The sequence below is a fragment of the Amblyomma maculatum genome, chromosome 6 (assembly GCF_055883805.1).
Source record: "Amblyomma maculatum isolate TAMU_Amacu chromosome 6, ASM5588380v1, whole genome shotgun sequence".
In the NCBI taxonomy this organism is placed as follows: domain Eukaryota; kingdom Metazoa; phylum Arthropoda; class Arachnida; order Ixodida; family Ixodidae; genus Amblyomma; species Amblyomma maculatum.
Window position 1 is genome coordinate 46,843,857 of NC_139349.1, and position 18,975 is coordinate 46,862,831.

Sequence of the window (18,975 nt, forward strand, 5' to 3'; positions counted from 1 at the left end):
TGAAGTGAAAGAATGCAACAAGGGTAAAATCATCATGCTGCATGTAAAAGATCTTGCTTTAATGGTTTTGTAGACTAAAGCTACACTACGCGGACCAGAGCCGAGTTTCGTGTAATTCTTCACTGCCTGTTATGCGCATGCGTGAGAGCCGCCAGATTCGAAGCGACCAACCAGAAGTTTCATGCCTAATCACCATTTAATCGATACTTAAAAAATAAATTAATAAACCTTGTCTTCCACCAAGGAATCGAACCTCCATCCCTTGGATCCCCAGCCCAGCGCTTTACCACTGTGCCACGCCCTGGATCGTGAAACACTCTATAATTCCCCTTGTCTACAGTGAGAGTGATAGCGGGATTACGCGACTAACAGATACTGCGCCTTTCCTTTCCTGTAGATGAATTATAGAATGCCAGTGAAATTTAATGCGGTCAATGAAATGCTAGTTGTGTTCAACAAGGGGCACACGATGTACCGTCACGCCAACATGCTTTCAAAGAGCGGCACAATAAAGGCCCGGAATACTAAATTTTCCCAGAACAAGAAGAACGCCTAGCAAAAAGACGTCGGCAGGAAGCTCAACAACGTGCTATGGTCGCCGCTAAACAACAGCAACAGCAGCCGGAGGAAAGTGAGGAAGAGGACGAGGAGGATGAAGAAAGTGATTCCAAGGCTCGTCGGTGCACTGAACACACGATAAAACTGAATGAAAGGGCAGACTCAGCACCAAGCATATCTGTAACTTTACGCTACTTATATCTAGGCATAGCAGAGCTAAGTCACTGCCAATTGTTTTTGAAGTTGTTACTTCAGGGAAAAGGGAAAGAAAGAAACTTTTCTTCCCGTTTCTAAATCGGCGACTTTGCCATCTTGTAACCTGACTGCTATAATAGGCAGGTGATATCTTTGCCCGTAATGTCTACTTTGATGTCAGGAAAAACCAGCAGCATGCATTTTAGCAAGTTTTAAACGTCATCAAATTGTGTAAATGCACAAGGACTTGTTTTACATAAAAATTAAATGATAATTTGGAATCATCAGGCAAAAATACATGTTCTTTCAAGATCTCATCAACATATTGCCACCTAGCGTTGCCAGGTGGCGCATGACTGAGGTGTGAAAGGAGGACGAAGTTGAAGAGGACGAAAAAGTGTCGCTTGCACATTTGCGTCTGTGCTGCTGTGTTGTGTCTGGGCTACCCCCTGCTATCATTGGCATCCTTAGTCACCGTGTACGTGACATTCTGGTGGAGCTGCTGGGAAAAACGATCGCCTATGCAAGAATCTCCATCTACAAGACGTCGCGCCAGCCCTGTACCATTGGACACCCCCGTGCATCGCTCCAGTCAACGGCTCCAGGGACTGTCTCCGGAGTTTCAGCCATCACCCGCCGCCATGACATCTAGTGCTCCTGCGCAGCAGGTGACGGGCGTCGCACCGGCCTGTAACTACACCTTGCAGGCCCCTCGGGTACCGAAGACTTTCCATGGGGACCTCTTTGAGGATGTGGAGGACTGGTTCCTTCAGTTTGAACGTGTCGCTGCATTCAACCAGTGGGACGATGCTGCCAAACTAAGGAACGTCTACTTCAGCCTTGAGGACGGCGCCCGTATCTGGTTCGAGAACCGAGAGCAAGCATTAACTTCGTGGCGGGAATTCCGTCGTCAACTGCTCGAGGCTTACACTAGCGCAGATCGTCGCGAGCATGCAGAACGTGCCATTCACTCTCGCATCCAAAGGCCGAATGAGAGTGTCCAAGCATACGTCGAGGACATGACACGCCTCTTCAGGCGAGCCGATCCCGCCATGTCCGAGGACAAAAAGGTCAGGCACTTGATGCAGGGTTTGAAAGAGCAGTTGTTCGCAGGCCTTGTGCGAAACCCACCGTCGACTGTAAACGGATTCCTTGCGGAGGCCACCACCATGGAAAAGGTGCTACACCAACGTGCCGTGGCTTATGACCGACCTTTTCATACAAGCACAATCGCGGAATCATTTGCATCTTCAGAGCGGCATCCCGATGCATTGCGCGAACTGATTCGCAGCGTCGTGCGCGAAGAACTAAGCAAGTTCTGGAGTCCTCTGCAGCAATCGCCATCTTCCGTTTCTGCTATAGTGCGGGAGGAGGTGCGGCAGGCACTCAAGAGCCCTCTTTCGCCTGTAGTTCCGAGCCCGCCATTGCTGTCGGGGACCGACAATCGTCCCACATATGCGGAAGTTCTGCAGAGTCAGGCTCCCCCTTCACCACCGCCCATTCTCGCGTCGCCTACAGTTCCGCTGCCCTCGGTGCAGCCAGTGCAGAACTTCGACAATCGTCCGCTGCCCCGACGCAAAGCCGACATTTGGCGCACGCCTGACCGCCGTCCGCTTTGCTTCCACTGCGGTGAACCAGGACATCTCTACCGGGATTGTCCGTATCGACGCCTCGGTCTCCACGGCTTCCGCATCGACTCGCCTCCTCCCCGGTTTGGTCAACGACCCCGAGTTATTGAGGAGTACCTGGCGGAGCAGCGTTCTTCATCTCGTTCGCAGCGTCAGCCCCGCTCCCCTTCGCCAAGGCGCTCCTCCTCGTTCACTCACGGTTCCTCGCGAGAGGACCAAGGCCGCTCGTCTAGCCCTGGTCGGGAAAACTGAAAACAGCGACCTTCGGGGGCGAGGCCGCTGGTAGTCGCTGCGTTGAAGACCTTCCGTCGTCGCCGCTTCGATCCGACCGCGAGCTGCTGGTACCGTCACCTAGGGAAGCAAAAAGCGTTTCTCTGGACATTCCGGTTATTTTAGACGGTCGCACTACGGTCAATGCATTAGTGGACACCGGTGCCGATTATTCAATTTTGAGTGGTCGCATGGCGACTGTTTTGAGGAAGGTGCTCACTGCTTGGCCAGGTGTGTACCTTCGAACCGCCGGCGGTCATATAGTTACTCCAAAGGGGATGTGCACGGCTCGCATTCAGATTAACGGACGTACGTTCGTCGTTAGTTGCGTTGTTTTAAGTGACTGCTCCCGTGACCTTATCCTCGGCATTGACTTTCTGCGGGAGTACGGAGCAGTTATCGACCTGCGAAATAGACTCGTCACGTTTTCGATGGGACAATCTACCGAACCAGATAGTAGCAGTCCTTGCAATACCGCACTTCGTGTTTCCGCTGAGAGTGTCTCGCTGCCGCCGCGAAGCAGTGCTCTTGTGGAAGTTACCTGTGACGATTTCCGTACCGGTGATGCTGTAGCGGAGGCGAACCATACACTCCTGCTTGTTCATGGCATTTGCGCTCCCCGAAGTTTATTGTCGTTTCACAATGGCCGGGCTGCACTCCTTGTCACAAATTTTTCTAATGAGTACCGACACTTGTTCCCGGGGACTGCTATCGCTTTTGCTGACCATGTTGCGCACGATCCGGTCTGTTTTGCATCCACGGCAGTAGAAACTAACGAGCCATCTCTTGACAACATCGACATTAACTGTCACTTGTCAAAGGAGAAACGGTGGGCTTTAGAGCAACTGCTGCTAGACTTTAAGCACTGCTTTGCTTCTTCCTCGAAGGTTCGTCAAACGCCCATCACACAACATCGCATCATTACTTATGACGACGCTCGCCCAATACGACAGCAGCCTTATCGTGTGTCTGCCAAAGAACGAGAAGTGATCCAGACGCAAGTTCAGGAGATGCTGGATGATGGTGTTGTGCAGCCTTCACAAAGTCCGTGGTCTTCACCAGTAGTCCTTGTCAAAAAGAAAGACGGCACTCTTCGATTTTGCGTCGACTATCGGAAATTGAATAATGTGACAAAGAAAGATGTATACCCGTTGCCGCGCATCGATGACTCACTGGACAGATTGCGACGTGCGAAGTATTTTTCATCTATTGGTTTAAAAAGCGGCTATTGGCAAATCGAAGTAGACGAAAGAGACCGAGAAAAAACCGCATTTGTCACTCCAGATGGCCTATATGAATTCAAAGTACTCCCATTTGGATTGTGCTCTGCCCCAGCTACGTTCCAAAGGATGATGGACACCGTCCTCACTGGCCTCAAGTGGCAGATCTGTCTTGTGTACTTGGACGATGTAGTTGTTTTTTCTGAAACATTTGATCAACACCTCGAACGCCTTCGAGCTGTCCTGGAAGCCCTCCGTTCTGCTGATCTCACGCTGAAGCCCCAGAAATGCCACTTCGGGTATACAGAACTCAAGTTCCTCGGCCATGTTGTAAGCGCTGATGGGGTGCGCCCGGATCCCGATAAGACTGCTGCCGTCGCACGATTTCCCGTTCCAGCTAATAAGAAGGCTGTTCAGCGCTTCCTCAGCCTGTGCGCATATTATCGGCGTTTCATTGCGGACTTTTCTCAGATCGCAGAACCTCTGACGCGCCTTACAAGGAAGGGCACCTCCTTTGTGTGGAACTCTGAGCAGCAGATGGCCTTCTCTTTGCTTCGTGAGCGCCTTCAAACATCCCCTGTTCTGGCGCACTTCGATGAAGCGGCTGACACTGAGGTACACACTGACGCCAGTAGTATCGGTCTTGGCGCGGTCCTTGTTCAGCATCAAGACGGGTTTGAGCGAGTAATAGCCTATGCTAGCCGCACTCTCTCTCGTGCCGAAATGAACTATTCCACCTCAGAAAAGGAATGCCTGGCGGTCGTATGGGCTACTATGAAGTTTCGTCCCTATCTTTACGGCCGGCCATTTAAAGTCGTCACCGACCATCATTGTTTGTGCTGGCTGGCAAATCTGCGAGACCCATCTGGACGACTTGCACGCTGGAGTTTACGGCTTCAGGAGTTTGACATAACCATTGTTTACAAGTCCGGCCGCAAACACGAAGACGCCGACACGCTGTCACGAGCACCCGTTGACACTGGCGATACTACAGCCGATGACAATAGCGGTTTTCTAGGAGCCCTCAGCGCATCTGAGCTCAGGGATCGACAAAGAGCTGATCCAGACATCCTTCCACTCATCGATTATCTGGAAGGGCGTGGTACGATTCTGCCTCGACACCTATCTCGGCACCTTGGTTCCTTCTGCATACGGCAAGGCGTCTTGTATAAAAGAAACTCCCAGAGCCAAGACAGAACTTACCTTCTGGTAGTGCCATGCGAGCTCCGTGAGGATATTCTCCTTGCTTGCCATGATGAACCAACGTCTGGTCATTTGGGTTGCTCACGGACTCTTGCTCGAGTGCGCAACATGTATTACTGGCCAGGACTTTCCGCAGCAGTGAAACGCTATGTACGAAGCTGTCGCGAATGCCAGCGCCGTAAAACACCGCCCCAGAAGCCTGCCGGATTTCTCAAGCCCGTTAAAGTACCCCGCATGCCGTTCGACCAAATTGGAATGGATCTCCTTGGCCCTTTCCCTTTGTCGCAGGCCGGAAACAAATAGATAGTAGTCGCTACTGACTACCTGACTCGATACGCTGAGACAAAGGCAATCCCTCATGCCACAGCTTCCGAAGTAGCAGAGTTTTTCATGCACAACATAGTCTTGCGGCATGGCGCCCCTTCCTACGTCATTACCGACAGAGGGACAGCTTTCACTTCACAGCTGATCGACCGCATATTTGAGCTGAGTTGCACGACCCATCGCAAAACCACAGCGTACCATCCACAAAGCAATGGCCTTACAGAAAGATTGAATAAGACGATTGCGGACATGTTGGCAATGTACGTCGATGTGCAGCACAAGACCTGGGACGAGGTGCTGCCGTACGTTACATTTGCGTATAATACAGCCTTACAAGAGACAACGCGCTTCACACCATTTCGACTTGTTTACGGACGCGAAGTTCAGAGCATGCTCGATTCCATGCTCCCGTGCCCAGATGATGACCAGCTATCCTCAGATGCCCAGCAATATGCCATCCGCGCTGAGGAAGCCCGCCAGCTCGCCCGTGTGCACATTGGGCAGCAGCAGACCACTGACGCGCACCGTTACAACCTCCGGCACCACCAGGTTGACTACAAGCCTGGAGACCAAGTCTGGGTATGGACACCAGTTCGCCGTCCAGGCTTGTCAGAGAAACTCCTTTCCCGCTACTTCGGGCCGTACAAAGTGTTGCGCCGTATGAGTGACCTCAGTTATGAAGTTATCCCAGACGGTGCCACACAACCAAAACGTCGAAAGCACAGCTCGGACATTGTGCACATTGTGCGACTGAAGCCGTATTACCACCGGTAGCGTATGGCCACCCGCTGTGACCACTCTCTTGCTTTTCACACCATTTTTACCGGCCCTTCTCATTTTTTTTCGGAGGGAGGGGGTAATGCCACCTAGCGTTGCCAGGTGGCGCATGACTGAGGTGTGAAAGGAGGACGAAGTTGAAGAGGACGAAAAAGTGTCGCTTGCACGTTTGCGTCTGTGCTGCTGTGTTCTTGTGTCTGGGCTACCCCCTGCTATCATTGGCATCCTTAGTCACCGTGTACGTGACAATATCTATAACTTGTAAAAGCTGCTCTCAATGAAAGTAGCCTTCAGTGTCATTAGAACATGATGCTAATCACTCAATATAAGCCAGCTTTAGTTTGCACAAATGTAGAAAGTTGAGCTGGTTGTGTTGTGAGCTCATTTTCGGAAAAACAAAAGAGTGGAAAAGAGAATTTGCCCCCAGTATCCCATTAATTCATAGACTGTCATAGTACGTAGCCAGTAGTGGCTGCAGTGCTCATTCTGATTTAGAGCAGTAATTTGTCTCCGTAGGGCAAATTCTTGCTCTGCTTCCCAAAAAGTTACTACTGTGCTACATTAAAACCTTGTCGGTACATCATAGAGAAAAAAATAGGATTATTCAGAAGAATGTATGATCCAAAGTGTCCGATTTGAACAGCGCAGCTGTTGGATGGGGCACAGAGTCATTTATTGACACTTCATAAAAATGTTGATTAGCATTCCTTCGCAAAAGGCGTGAACAGCTCCTTTTTTAGCATACTTCCAGAATTCGTTCCGCATTTCAGTTGTCGTTAGCACTAAACAAATTTCGGAGCATATCCGGTCTGTTCACATCAGTGGTGAGGGATCTCTTCCTCTATTTTTCTGGATGCTTTGTGCCCTTACACCATCACAGTGTGTGGAGAAGCCATCACGATGGCCGACTATCGTCGCATTTTTACTCGTCATATTGCATTCCCTAGACCCTGTCCACTCATACCTAAGTGCATAGACTTAGTTCTCGATTCTTTGCCCCCTTTCCCCCATGGCACAGCAAAAGAAGTCACGTTTGTCTCCTCCATTTCGCGTTTCTGCGGTAAAGGCCTTCTCACAGCACATTACTTTTCTTCGCCCCCTTTACATTACACTCATAGATAGCTCTGCTGTAAAGGCTAGGCAAAAAATGGGAAGCAGATGGGCCTTTGTCCTCGTCCAGTGGATTGTGGCCTACCTTGGGTCTAATGAACCTGCACCACCTCTCCCGTCACTCCTCCGCATCCCCGAAACGAGCAGTGAGCAACCCACTTTCCACAGCACGAATGCGATGGCCCAAATCCTCTCCTCTCTCCTCTAGTACTCGCTGCAGAGTTGCAAAAAAGTTGCGTGCAAGTATAGGCACAGCGGATAAGCCATGACGGCGAGAGTGAGCGTCACTCAATTGAGCTCTTCATGTCCGATGTCCTCATTACTATAAAAAATGCCAACCAAAATTTGTTGGCATTTTGAACCTAGCAGCCCGGAAGTCGTGCTATTCTGGAATACATTAACATTATGACTACATGAACCAGGAAATTATATGAATCGGGAACATATCAGGTTTTGCTCTATTTGTGAATTATCTGCTATAGCGATTGATTGTTCAGCTCTATGCCCAATTTTGCATTGACTGGTCAAGCTGCAGTGGCTGTAGTGGCAGGAGCAAAGTCCACAAATATTTTAGCTCTTGGAAAAATTTTATCATTCATTCATCTGTTGTGAATGGTGAACCAAGAGCCCTGTGGCAAGAATTACACCATCAAAGCTAGCAACTGAACTGCTAATGCAGCTTGGTTTGTCCAGCTACGGCAAGTCTGAAACTGTGACCTTTCTGTTGTGTTTACAGGCAGCAAACGTTTTTCCGTTTCACTCCTTCATTACTGCCCATTCATTGCTATGTGCGTGCCATCACTTCAAATGGCTTTGTATTTTGGACGTTCTTGTCTTCTAGGTTGGGGTGAGGACATTTGACGAGGATCGCAGCTCACTAATCGTCGTCAACGAGCTTGCACCGAACACGGCTGAAGTTATCGATGTGGAGATAAAAAGACTTCTTCATGTAAGTTCGCAATGTATTTCTGCATAACCTGGTACTAGTAACTCCACAGGGCAGGACAGAGAACCCAGTTTGAGGAAATACTGGCAGCTTTCAAAGAGGGCAGTTGTGACTACTCCAAAATCATTGTACACATCTCCAGCAGCGGAACACCTGGTACAGTGTTGCCAGGTCACTTGCTTTCTGTGGAGTTTTCTCTCCGCATGAAATTTGCTAATCGAGCTCAAGAAGGAACCAGGGTGAGGCACGAAATATGGGGCCCTTTTCAGTCTCTGATGTGTGGTTCTTATACCTTGCAGATGTCTGTGGAATCTCCACTGAAAGCTGTGCTGCAATGCAGTGGCAGTTAAGATCGTCAGTCGGGGGTCCCGCTAACCAGAGCCGTAAATCCCCTTTGGGAGAGTTTGGCGGTTCCTTGATCTCGCCGCCAGTCTGGATACCACTGCAGTGGCGTCTGGAAACATAGCATCTCCGCCGCGCCGGCACTGTTTTGTGCCGAGGCTTCTCTATGGTGGCTAGCTCCTCGCAGTGCTGTGCGTGTAGAGTTGCAGTCGGTGGTTGTGCTGCTCTTGTGACCGACCTTTTGCAGCTTTGCTGCTATTCGTGCACGTTGTATAATATTGTTATGCAATGTTAAGCCTAAGTTGAATAATATTGTTGAGGCTTTTTTTGCAAGAGCAGAGCAAAATTTGATAGATACAAATGACAACCATCACTGCTAACTGAATGCAGTATTGCCTGCAGTGTTCATATTAAAGGGGACAGAGACATATGAGCATTTCAATTATTGTACACAGCTTTTAACTTGAAACTGTGTGTGCCATCTTAATTACTTTTTTTTTCTTTTTTTTTTTTTTTTTTGAGGAAGCCATCAACAGCCACTTTTTAATATCTTGCAATTAGTCCACTGCATTTGGCCACCTATAGAATGTCCCTTTAGGTTTACTACATAAATGAATAAGCAAATAAAGGTGTCAATCACGTTTATGCATGAATGCGACAAAAATAACCAGGTGATAGAGCGCAAAATGTAGTACAATACCTGTTAACAAACTGCTAATTATATTTTTTATTCAGACCATAGACGATTGAAATACATAGCTCTCAGTGAGACAAGCCACAATTATCATTCTTTACCATCACTGAAATTATAGTTAGGACAGTTTTACTGATTTGAGTTTTTTGTTCATGCTATGCTTTGTAGATTTTTTTTTTTTTCACGATGACCCCATTTGCCAGGGCCCGTACTGAGCGTGTGGCAAGTTCAAATAATCCATTCAAATGCATACTCGTCAGGTTTGTTTACGAACGAAAATCGAGTGATAAATGTTCTATCACTGCACACCTGTAAAAACTCGGGTGCTGGCGTGCGCTGAAGTACAACTGGTTAGATTTTGGTCAGTGCACAAAGCTACTTCGCTTTCTCACTACCCAGCAGTAGAGCATTAAAAAGACCTAAAGAAATAAGATCTTGTACTTGCGCCACTGTTGTCAAATGGGACACGAAAAAAATGAGAAGACATGCACTTGAGTGAGTGAATAAAAAGCATTGTCAAAACCTTTAACGCCAACACTTATATGAATGTCCAACATAACAAAAAGCCGAATGTATGTATCTCAGCGCTTGAAGGGCGATTTTATTTGATTTATGTGGCTAATGTAAGCAGGCAGTGCGCAAATGTGGTACACAGCGAGGTGCAGTGAACAGCAGCAGTTCTATTGCGAACCGCCGCTCGCAGTGCATGTCCACTCGCAAATGCAAGCCTGCCTTTGAGGCATCTAAGATTCTGTTTCTCTAGACGTGTCTTTCTGTGAAGACTTTCAAGTGCGCATTTATTAGCGGTTATTTTCTTTATTATTATTTTTGAGCGCATTTATTAGCGGTTATTATAAAATTTAGCCAGAGACCCAGTGCTAGCTCGGTCGCCAAGGTGAGCTTCGGGTGCCTCAGCACAAAATGGCGGACAGCGCCGCCACTAAATTTGGGTGGTTGTTGGCCTCGCCCCTCGCCAAACTCTCCCGAAGGGGATATACGGCTCTGCCGCTAACAGGCAGGCTGTGTGTTGCGGGCTGCCCATATTTTGATGGCCAATTCTGCAAAAGGTCGATGCAACTCTTGCGCAGTGGTCTTGTTTGTTGTAAAATACACGATTCCGAAAGTGCTCGCTGTAGCAATCAACCTTCTCTCTTGTGTGCGAGAAGTAGCGAAAATTTGCACAAGCCTAGTCACAAGTCGAGATGCCGGCACCTGTTGTACCGAATGTTGCACAAAGTGAATGATAATAAGGGAGTAATTACTCACTGGCATCCACCCAAGCGCAGCCATACGGCTACAAAGGATACTTTTTCTAGAAGGGGAAGGCCTTGGCTTGCTCATCAAGGGACTTTTGAGCGCCACATACTAGTATTGCCAATTTTCAGCTTTAGCTTTTCAGTGTTAGTCCTGTCCTACTCGCAATAATTTTTTTTTTTTTTTTTTTGTGACAACATGCTCCTTCTCTGCTATGCAGGAGTCCTACGAGAGAGCTAAGGCAATTCTGAAAACCCACCAGAAAGAGCACAAGCTTCTGGCGGAGGCGCTGTTAAAGTATGAAACTCTCGACGCTGAAGACGTCAAGCAACTGCTTAGCGGAAAGGACCTGTCCCAGATCCGCAAAAGGTAACCCTCCTTGCTTGGTCCGGTTCATTACCTCTGATACGAGACGCCCGAAGGCCAACAGAATTCCAGTGGTTGGCTGGTATCACATGGCATAGTTGGCAAGGGAAGATGCTAGGTTACATCTGTCATGACTAAGAGCTGCGGCCTTATCCAAAAACATATGGGTCACCGAGACTTACATGTGCTCATCAAGGAAAGGATGCATCATTAACTGCAAGGGGAGAATCCTGCTAGATGTCACAGCAAAAAAAAGTTGAAAAAAGGTGACATTGCTTGACATTGATTTTGGCTATGTGTTGTACATTCTTTATGGCAAGGGCTTTTGTGGGCCCATTTCTCTCACCCCAGCAGTTTGGTTTGACCATGTTCGAAGCGATTGTCGTGCTGTTGCTGTTTGTGCCAAGCCACTTGTCGCCTTTCACACGTTCTGTACATTGCATTTGTTACTAAAAGAGGTAACACTACTATTCTTGTGGAAACCAAGGCTGTTCAGCAGACTAGGTGATGCTTGTACAAGGAACATATTGCATGGCATTTCCCCTTGTCTTCTAACGTTGGAAAGTTGTGATTCAGTGTGTGTGAAAATGGTTGCACAATTCAAAATGAATAAACTGTTTTACAAAAGGCGAGAACTTTAGAGCAAGGTTTCCTTGTGTAATTCAACTTTCCTTTTACACACTTGCCAGAGTTCTAGCTGTCAGTGTTTTCAAGCAAACAAGCGGCTTTTCCAGTAGTCTTAAACCAGGGAATAACATTTCATTCCTGCTTTTTAAAAGGAGTAATTATGTTACCTTGATATATATACCTTCTCATAGCAAGTTTGTTTGAAGCATCCCAGGCTTTCTTTTTTGCTATTATGATAGAGGTTCTTATTAGAAAAGCAAGATCTGCAGCAAAGTAACACAGAGTCTAGTGACATTTGTTAATGTTTATTCAGTTCTTTAGACTTGTTAGTGCTCTATTATTACATGAGAGCTTAATAATAAAATGTCAATGAATCCTGTAACAAAGGTAAAACAGTCCTTTGAGTTCATTTTTTTTTTTTTTTTCAAATGCAATCATCTTTCATATTTTTACCTCCCAAAACATACTTCTATGTACAGGTTATTTTTTTTAACATTATTGGGTAGTATACATACTCTGCAGACGTGTTCAGCTTGCAGAAGATAAATAACATACAATATTAATAGGTTTATCAGATGCGTCTTGTTAAACAGTTTTTTTTTTCATACCACAGTGATCCTTATATTTTTGCAAGTACAAGCCATTATAGTTTACAGTGAACATTTTATTCTCCATCTGAGAGAGAAGCTGTTGTGTTTCTATTATTTATATTCATTCGAGGCAACATTAACCTTTATGTACATTAATCAGAGTGAGCTCTTATTTACAACTAGCACCCGTGTTATATCTCTTGCTTTACACATCTAGCTATGTACTAAGCTTTCTTGCAGCACTTGCACTGCCCACGCTAACAGTTATTCTCCCACATGCTGAAAGAAGCGGGACAAATGATAGCAGCTCCCAAGATCATTAGAAAGGCAGAGAGAAGCCGCACTTTCGTTGTCTCCTGCAATGGCTCCCACAGGATCTACTTTCCAGACTGGCTGCTTGCAAAGAGTCCATCCACATTATCTCGTTCTTTTTTTCCACGCAAACAGTCATTGTCACTTTGTCAGATTCTTCTCAGATATCTTTGTCAAACATTCGATTGTCGAGCAAAATAAAATTAGAGCCCAGCCGCATGTCTGTCGACCTGGGCTCCACAGTCATTGCAAAATGGGTGCCTCGGAAGAAGGCTCGCGAGAGTGCAGCCTCTGTTTTATGTACAGCTTCCGTAGAAATCTCCTCCCTTCTGTGCGCCTACTGCATGGCCTGGCTTCGGCTCTTAGGCTTCTGGAATGGACGGCTTTCGGCAGCATGGGCCGGCAAGTGCGCTATTCGGGGACATCAACATTCACGATGTGGCGGTCATTTCTTGCGGTTGAGGACTTTCTCTGTGATGCTGATGAGGGCCTGCTTCTCGGGAGAGTCCACCCACGGTGCCAAGTGCCGCACGGCTTCGCTGCAATGCTTCTGCGCCAGCAGCCGCGTGTGCTCCAGCCCATCGCTCTGAAAAGAAGTTTGGTCACAAGGTCAATGGCTTCTTCACAGCACTGTGAGAGACACTGGCATTTCTCATGACACTAAGAGAGTTTCTTCATAATGGACTTCAGCTCATAATGGCTGACAGCATAGAGCTGTGTTGCTTACCTTTAGAACTGCCTCATAAGCCCTCTCGACATCTCCAGGCTCCGAGAAACGCCGCATGATCATTGCATTCAGCTCTGGGTACTGGAAAGAAGTAAAACGCTACTTAACACTGAAATGTTCCATAGTATATTGCTCGATGACATGCCAGAAATGGTGCTAGTAACAATGTGCTAGATGAGAGACAATTGACTCTGTTCAATATGAGTTTGAAGGGAGACCCAGCAATATTTAATGAGAAGTAATGAATGGTGTTGCTTTGCAGCGGAGTGGAGATGTCTGGTTTGAGGAAAATGGCTGCGATGTAACCGCTAAAACTTCACACACCTTGTCACAGGCAAAGAGGACAGGTGCAGTTGCAAGTCCTAGCCTAAGGTCAGCAGCAGCAGGCTTGCCCAGGTCAGACTGACTGGATACGAAGTCTAGGAGGTCGTCAACCAACTGAAAAAAGGTCACACAAAGTTGACGTCAGTTAAGGGGTCGGCGCAACAACACAACTTCACGGCTCACCTGAAATGCAATGCCGACGTTTCTGCCATACTGGTAGGCCGCCTCCTGGATTTTCTCGTCTCCGCCGCCAAGTATGGACACCTGAAAGCAGGCAAAATGGAAAGGCGCGCCACCTTCAGAGCAAACTGTGCCTATTTTTCTCCCCTCAGTTGAATGTGACACTAACTCTATGTTACATATATGTAAGCTGAAAGGTCAGGGAGGTTTGGCTCACAGCACTGCATGAATGTGAAACAGCAGAACGAACTGCAAAGCAAGATCAACGCCACTGCAATTAATCATTTAAAAATACTGGTAGAGCAGTGACAGTACCATTAATGTTTTCCTCAGCTTTCTGCAAAATCCATTGTATCACAGATATAATCTAGACAGTTTCCGAGAGGCATCCAATTCGATGATAAGCGCGTGAACCACTCACCGATCTGCAGGCGAAAGCTATGAGGCTGGCAGTCTTCTTGAATGTCTTTTGGATGTAGTGAGAGAATCGTTCTCCCTCGTCTTCTTTGGAACCCAGCTGCATGAATTCTCCTTGAACTAAATCCACGAGAACCTGTCAAAGCAATGGCACCTGAATAAGACAATCCGCAGGCGAACAAGGAACAACCTCACAACTGATCAGGTCATTATGACTCAAAGGACTGGGCTGTAGCCACGCCGTGCTTGTTTTGCCTTTCTTTTTTTTTGTCTGCAGCAAATCTTTTTCAATGACATGTGCTGCTGGCAAACAGTCCTGATTTTCTTTTTTGTTTACACCTGTAATCTTTGCAGGCATTGGAAGCAGTGAGATACGTTGGAAGGCGTGGAAAAAGAGCCAACCATTCTGAAACATGTTTACAAGGTAGAATGTTCACATATTCTGGCTTGTAAAACTGCTTTCAGAGTGCCTTCACGTAAAAGTATGAGCACGTGAAAGGAAGGTTAGTTCTCAGAAAGCAGCTGAACTGCTGGGAAGCAGAACAGCTGAATAAAAGAGTAATCGCAACACTGCAACAGCTTCGAGGAAACGGATATGCCGCACCACTCACCTGAGACAGGAAACTGTTGACATCATTGCTCCCAATCTTGGCAAGCAACTGGGCTGTCCGGGAGAGCACAAAGTCGCCCGCTAGAATTGCCTGTAAATATTACAGGGCTTCAAATGTTGTGGAATGTTTTATGATGAAAAAAAAAAAAGGAAAAAAAATCTTATGCGTACTGTCTGTGTTTACAGTTCTCACATTACATTCTGGTCACATCTGTGACCTTGCCTCCATTGTGCACCAATGTTTTGCAACAGATGGTGCATATTGAGAAGTGTTGAGGGGACATGTGCCATCAAAGATAGGCAAATGAAAATTGCGCCATATGTAGTAACAGTGCCAACTTGTGCAGAAATGGTGGTGTGAATGACAGACCAGTGCACAATGGTTTTTGTTGTCCCCAACACTCGACTGTGCACAGCTAAGCAAATTAATGTAATTCCCTTAGCACACAACATGGTGATACATTCTATATCTGCTACATTTTTTTTTATTGAATATCTAAAGAGTCTGGAGTCCCAAAACGATCGGTGGTAAAGCCTAAAGAGTTGCACTCTAAATGCTTTAAAGTTTGTATGCCAAATTTAGTCTGGATGTTACTAAAATAAGCACATAATGAAATATGTACACGAAAGCCACGTTTGGTACATTTTTTTTTTGTGGCTGGTGCTTGAATATTTAAACAGTCTGGAGTCCCAAAATGATCGGTGGTAAAGCCCCAGCCACTAAAAAATATTGAAAGTTTCAAAGTGGTTCACTGCTTAACCCCCCCCCCCCCCTTTTTTTTTTTTTGCTACTTTCTGAGAGAGTTGAACGTTGAAGCCAGCCTCGCGTAGGAAATGCATACTTGCGCAAGCCTGATTGGGGGCAGCACTATGCTATGATTATCAAACGCTTGAAAATTTGTCAGGAATGATCAAGGTTGCAGTGACAGACGATGGACGTCATTACACCATTACAGCTCCTGCTGCTTCGTACCACCCTCTTATGGCAGTGCGACTGGCAACCTGTGATTTAAATTGAATTTTAAAATTTTCTAAAAGCAGTTTATTTTCCCTGAAATTTCGGGCAACATTCATAAAATATTAAGTGTCATCAAATTCGTAAATTTTTTACAGAAAACTGAAAAGTTAAGTGCAACTGTGGCACACGCATCCTAACACTGCTCACTGATACACAGCACTCACCTTTTTCTGTCCCCATAACACGTTGACGCTAGGCTTTCCTCGCCGTGTGTCAGAAGTGTCGATGACATCGTCATGGACAAGGCTGGCAGTGTGGATCATTTCGCACAGTAAAGCCACTTTCTTTTGAAAATCTAAGAGTCTGTGGAAAAAAAAAAAAAAAAAAAACAATTTCAGGAAATTATGAGAGGAACATGAAAATGAAGCCACTTTTACAGTACTTGCATGCTGCATAAAAATAAAAAATACCAAAAAGATTAAAAACATGATGCAATAAGGCATAACCCTTTGGACCCTGAAGGTATCATAGTAAAGAAATTAATATGTACTCTGTCCATGCCACCTTACGCTGCACTTGGCAATCATTGAGCAAGGTAGGAAAACCTGCACACAGTTGACAGGCATTTTTCTTTGCATGCACTTTCTTAGTGCTATCTTTTATTTCCTGATGCATTTAAAAGCACGAACCCTCTGTTTTGCTGCTTGCCTATCAATAAGTATTCACTTACACATTTCTATTGTGCACGTGAATGTTCACGGCTCTGGACATCAAGGTGCAGATCATGGGGCGAAACGCTTTTCCCTGGCCATCAAAGTAGTAGCTGGCAATTTCGTTCAGCTGTGGCTTCGACACCCAAAGTTCCTGCAAAGAAGAAAAAAAAAATGAATGCTTCTTTTGGCTATAACTCACAGAATCAATTTGCAAACAATAAACAGTTATAGCAGAGCACGACAAGCAATGCCCGGGAAGCATTACATACCATTTAGTGACAAGAAGTTGAAGCTATTCACGACGGCATGCTGAAGAAACTTTTTTTTTTCTGTATTAATAATGGCAGTAATGAATGCACTCAAAGCATTTGATCTTTAAGAAGGAAAATTAGTTTGTTTTCATTTTGGATATGTGCATTACAGTCCGCACAAGCTCATTGCATACACTAAATAGTTGTGGATTCTAAAGCTGTCTAACTAGTGTGCTAGTTAGTACAAAGTAGCATGCTCAGTCTTTATTTTAGGAAAGCGGGTCATTATCGCAGTAGGAACTCCTAGAGCATGGTACAGGGAGGAAACATTCCGTGCTTTTTATTTTCTGTGGAATCTTGGTCTAGCCCATCACAGTCTGTGATGGTACAGGCCAGGATTTTGGCTTTGGCTCTTTTCCAAATTCTGTCACTACAACTGCATGCAATGCATGATGTCGGTAACATGTCATGACAAACAGCATGGTCAAACCAAACTGCCGTTGTGTTCGCCACCTTTGCTATCTCTAAGCTATCCACACAGATCCTAGCATCTTCAATCAAGCATCCTTTTAAGCCATCCTTCAACAAAAATAGACAATTAGTAGACAGCCACAGTTCCATACCCAGAAAAATGATCAGCAATAACACATTTTCATCAGTGCTGTAGCCATGGCGTTAGCGGTTTTGGAAAGATATTGTATTATTTGTGCAGTCGAAACTACTGAAAATATTCACTGCTTCTTCTTCACTTGTTGAACTTTGTCTATATAGATGGCTGAAGAGAAAATCCACTGCAGTGTGCCCTGAAAAGTGTATCGGTGTTCATTTTCTTGTGCGCTGCATGTTATTCTGTGTTCTGCTGCATGCAACTTTCTTGCTTCGCACTTGCACCGTGCCTTGCTCCTTTAGCGAGCCCTTGTGGAAGGCTGAGAAAGGGTAGAATATGATGCACACTGTGATTTTAAACTAGAAGATCTAATGATATGGATGCGTGCGCACCTGTTACAAGCCCTAACAGAGTCATCAGGTACGATTCATCCTTTCTTATGTAGCAGCCCAAAAAGGCACTTATCAGACTTATAGCCATCTGGGTGCATGCAAAGTCAACCATGTCTGGCGACAATCTGGACAACGAGGTGTTAAAGGGTTGATTTTAGAACTCCTTGAAATGCTGCAAACGAGCCCAACCTTTTTGATGGCGTCGTAGATGTCGGCTAGGTCCTGTTTGGACAGCTCGAATGGGTCTGTGCTGGTCTCGGGCAAGCTGCCTGGCTGCTGAACCAGGGGTGCCTGAGACCAGGAGGCCGTCGTCACGAACGTCCGGTGTGGGGTGAACTGGGGTGTCGCTGTAGCACTGCTGTTGCCGCCATGCCTGCCGCAGCTGCAGCAGCTCCGCGCGCCTTGGCCGCCGCCGCCAAGGGGGTGCTGCAACCTCCTGTCCTGTGTCGGGGGATGTAAACAAGTTGGCATTATTCGCTCACTGCAATCATACACGGCACAAGCACTGCAGGCACCTCTCTCAATAGTCCGAACAAACCCTATATTATTTGCTTGGAAGGGGATAGACATCTTGCATAAACAGTTTAAGAAATAACACCGGGATCAATTAAACATTACCGAAATGTAGTGATACTCATAGGTGAACCACTGTTCATACTGATTTGTGTGAAAAGGGGCAAGTTATTTGTCTAGCAAAACAATCTGTTTTGCTAATGTACAAAATGCTATGTGCACTAAACAACAGAGACAGACACATGTAACCAGTTGTGACTGTATAATGCCAACTTTTTTAAGATTCCACATACTGCTCAAAGAACGCAGTGACAGATTGTCTTCTAGTGTTATTCGTATGCCTGCCGTGGCAGGCATGACCGTGCATGACCGTGGTACGAGGGAGCTTGCTGAGCAAGGAAACAGATTTCTGCATTTACAGCTGACCATGCTTAGAGCAATAGAATTTTGTAAAAACGGTGAATACCCTTGTGCCACCATATTGCTGTGCTGTAACGCTTTGTGTTAAGCATACAGTAAGTGGTAGCATGGGCCTTCTGCATGCCAACATGGTGCAAACTGCATTTAGGAAGTCATTCAAAAAAAGACACCACCCTGCAGCAGAGTTTTAAAGTGAATGCATTGAAGGTCCCACTCTCAAAAAAAGTTAGAGGTTGAGAAGGGGATCAAACCCTCCATGATTAGACATGCTACTCTTTGGTCATGCAGTCATGTTCGTATAGCTTTGCTAATAAGGAGCTTTATATTACGTTGGTAGGAGATAATAGTGGCACAATAAGGAATTAATGATTGAGCGAGTATAGTAGCAGAGTGTATGTATGTATGCGAACGAGGATCCACAAGAGGAGCCACAAACTGGAGCCATTA

General features: G+C 46.2%; 2 protein-coding genes across 4 annotated transcripts in view; one reads left to right on the top strand and one right to left on the bottom strand.

The window, feature by feature from the left end:
* YME1L (ATP-dependent zinc metalloprotease YME1L) overlaps positions 1-18,975 on the top strand; it is a 44,751-nt gene that overhangs the window by 24,599 nt on the left and 1,177 nt on the right. For 2 of the 3 annotated variants that reach the window (XM_084606558.1, XM_084606559.1), the window contains exons 17-18: positions 8,127-8,234; positions 10,742-10,890. In XM_084606558.1, coding sequence (XP_084462684.1) covers positions 8,127-8,234; positions 10,742-10,890 — 257 coding nt within the window. Of the gene's footprint in view, positions 1-8,126; positions 8,235-10,741; positions 10,891-14,418; positions 14,489-18,975 lie in introns of all 3 variants that reach the window. The other variant, XR_014708011.1, reaches the window with a different exon arrangement.
* qless (decaprenyl diphosphate synthase subunit 1 qless) overlaps positions 12,057-18,975 on the bottom strand; it is a 49,119-nt gene continuing 42,200 nt past the window's right edge. The window contains exons 2-10 of the mRNA XM_084606560.1: positions 17,785-18,036; positions 16,363-16,496; positions 15,857-15,995; positions 14,676-14,765; positions 14,069-14,200; positions 13,651-13,731; positions 13,468-13,581; positions 13,144-13,224; positions 12,057-13,002 (exon numbers count right to left, since the gene is read on the bottom strand). Coding sequence (XP_084462686.1) covers positions 12,862-13,002; positions 13,144-13,224; positions 13,468-13,581; positions 13,651-13,731; positions 14,069-14,200; positions 14,676-14,765; positions 15,857-15,995; positions 16,363-16,496; positions 17,785-18,036 — 1,164 coding nt within the window. The 3' untranslated portion in view covers positions 12,057-12,861. The remainder of the gene's footprint in view (positions 13,003-13,143; positions 13,225-13,467; positions 13,582-13,650; positions 13,732-14,068; positions 14,201-14,675; positions 14,766-15,856; positions 15,996-16,362; positions 16,497-17,784; positions 18,037-18,975) is intronic.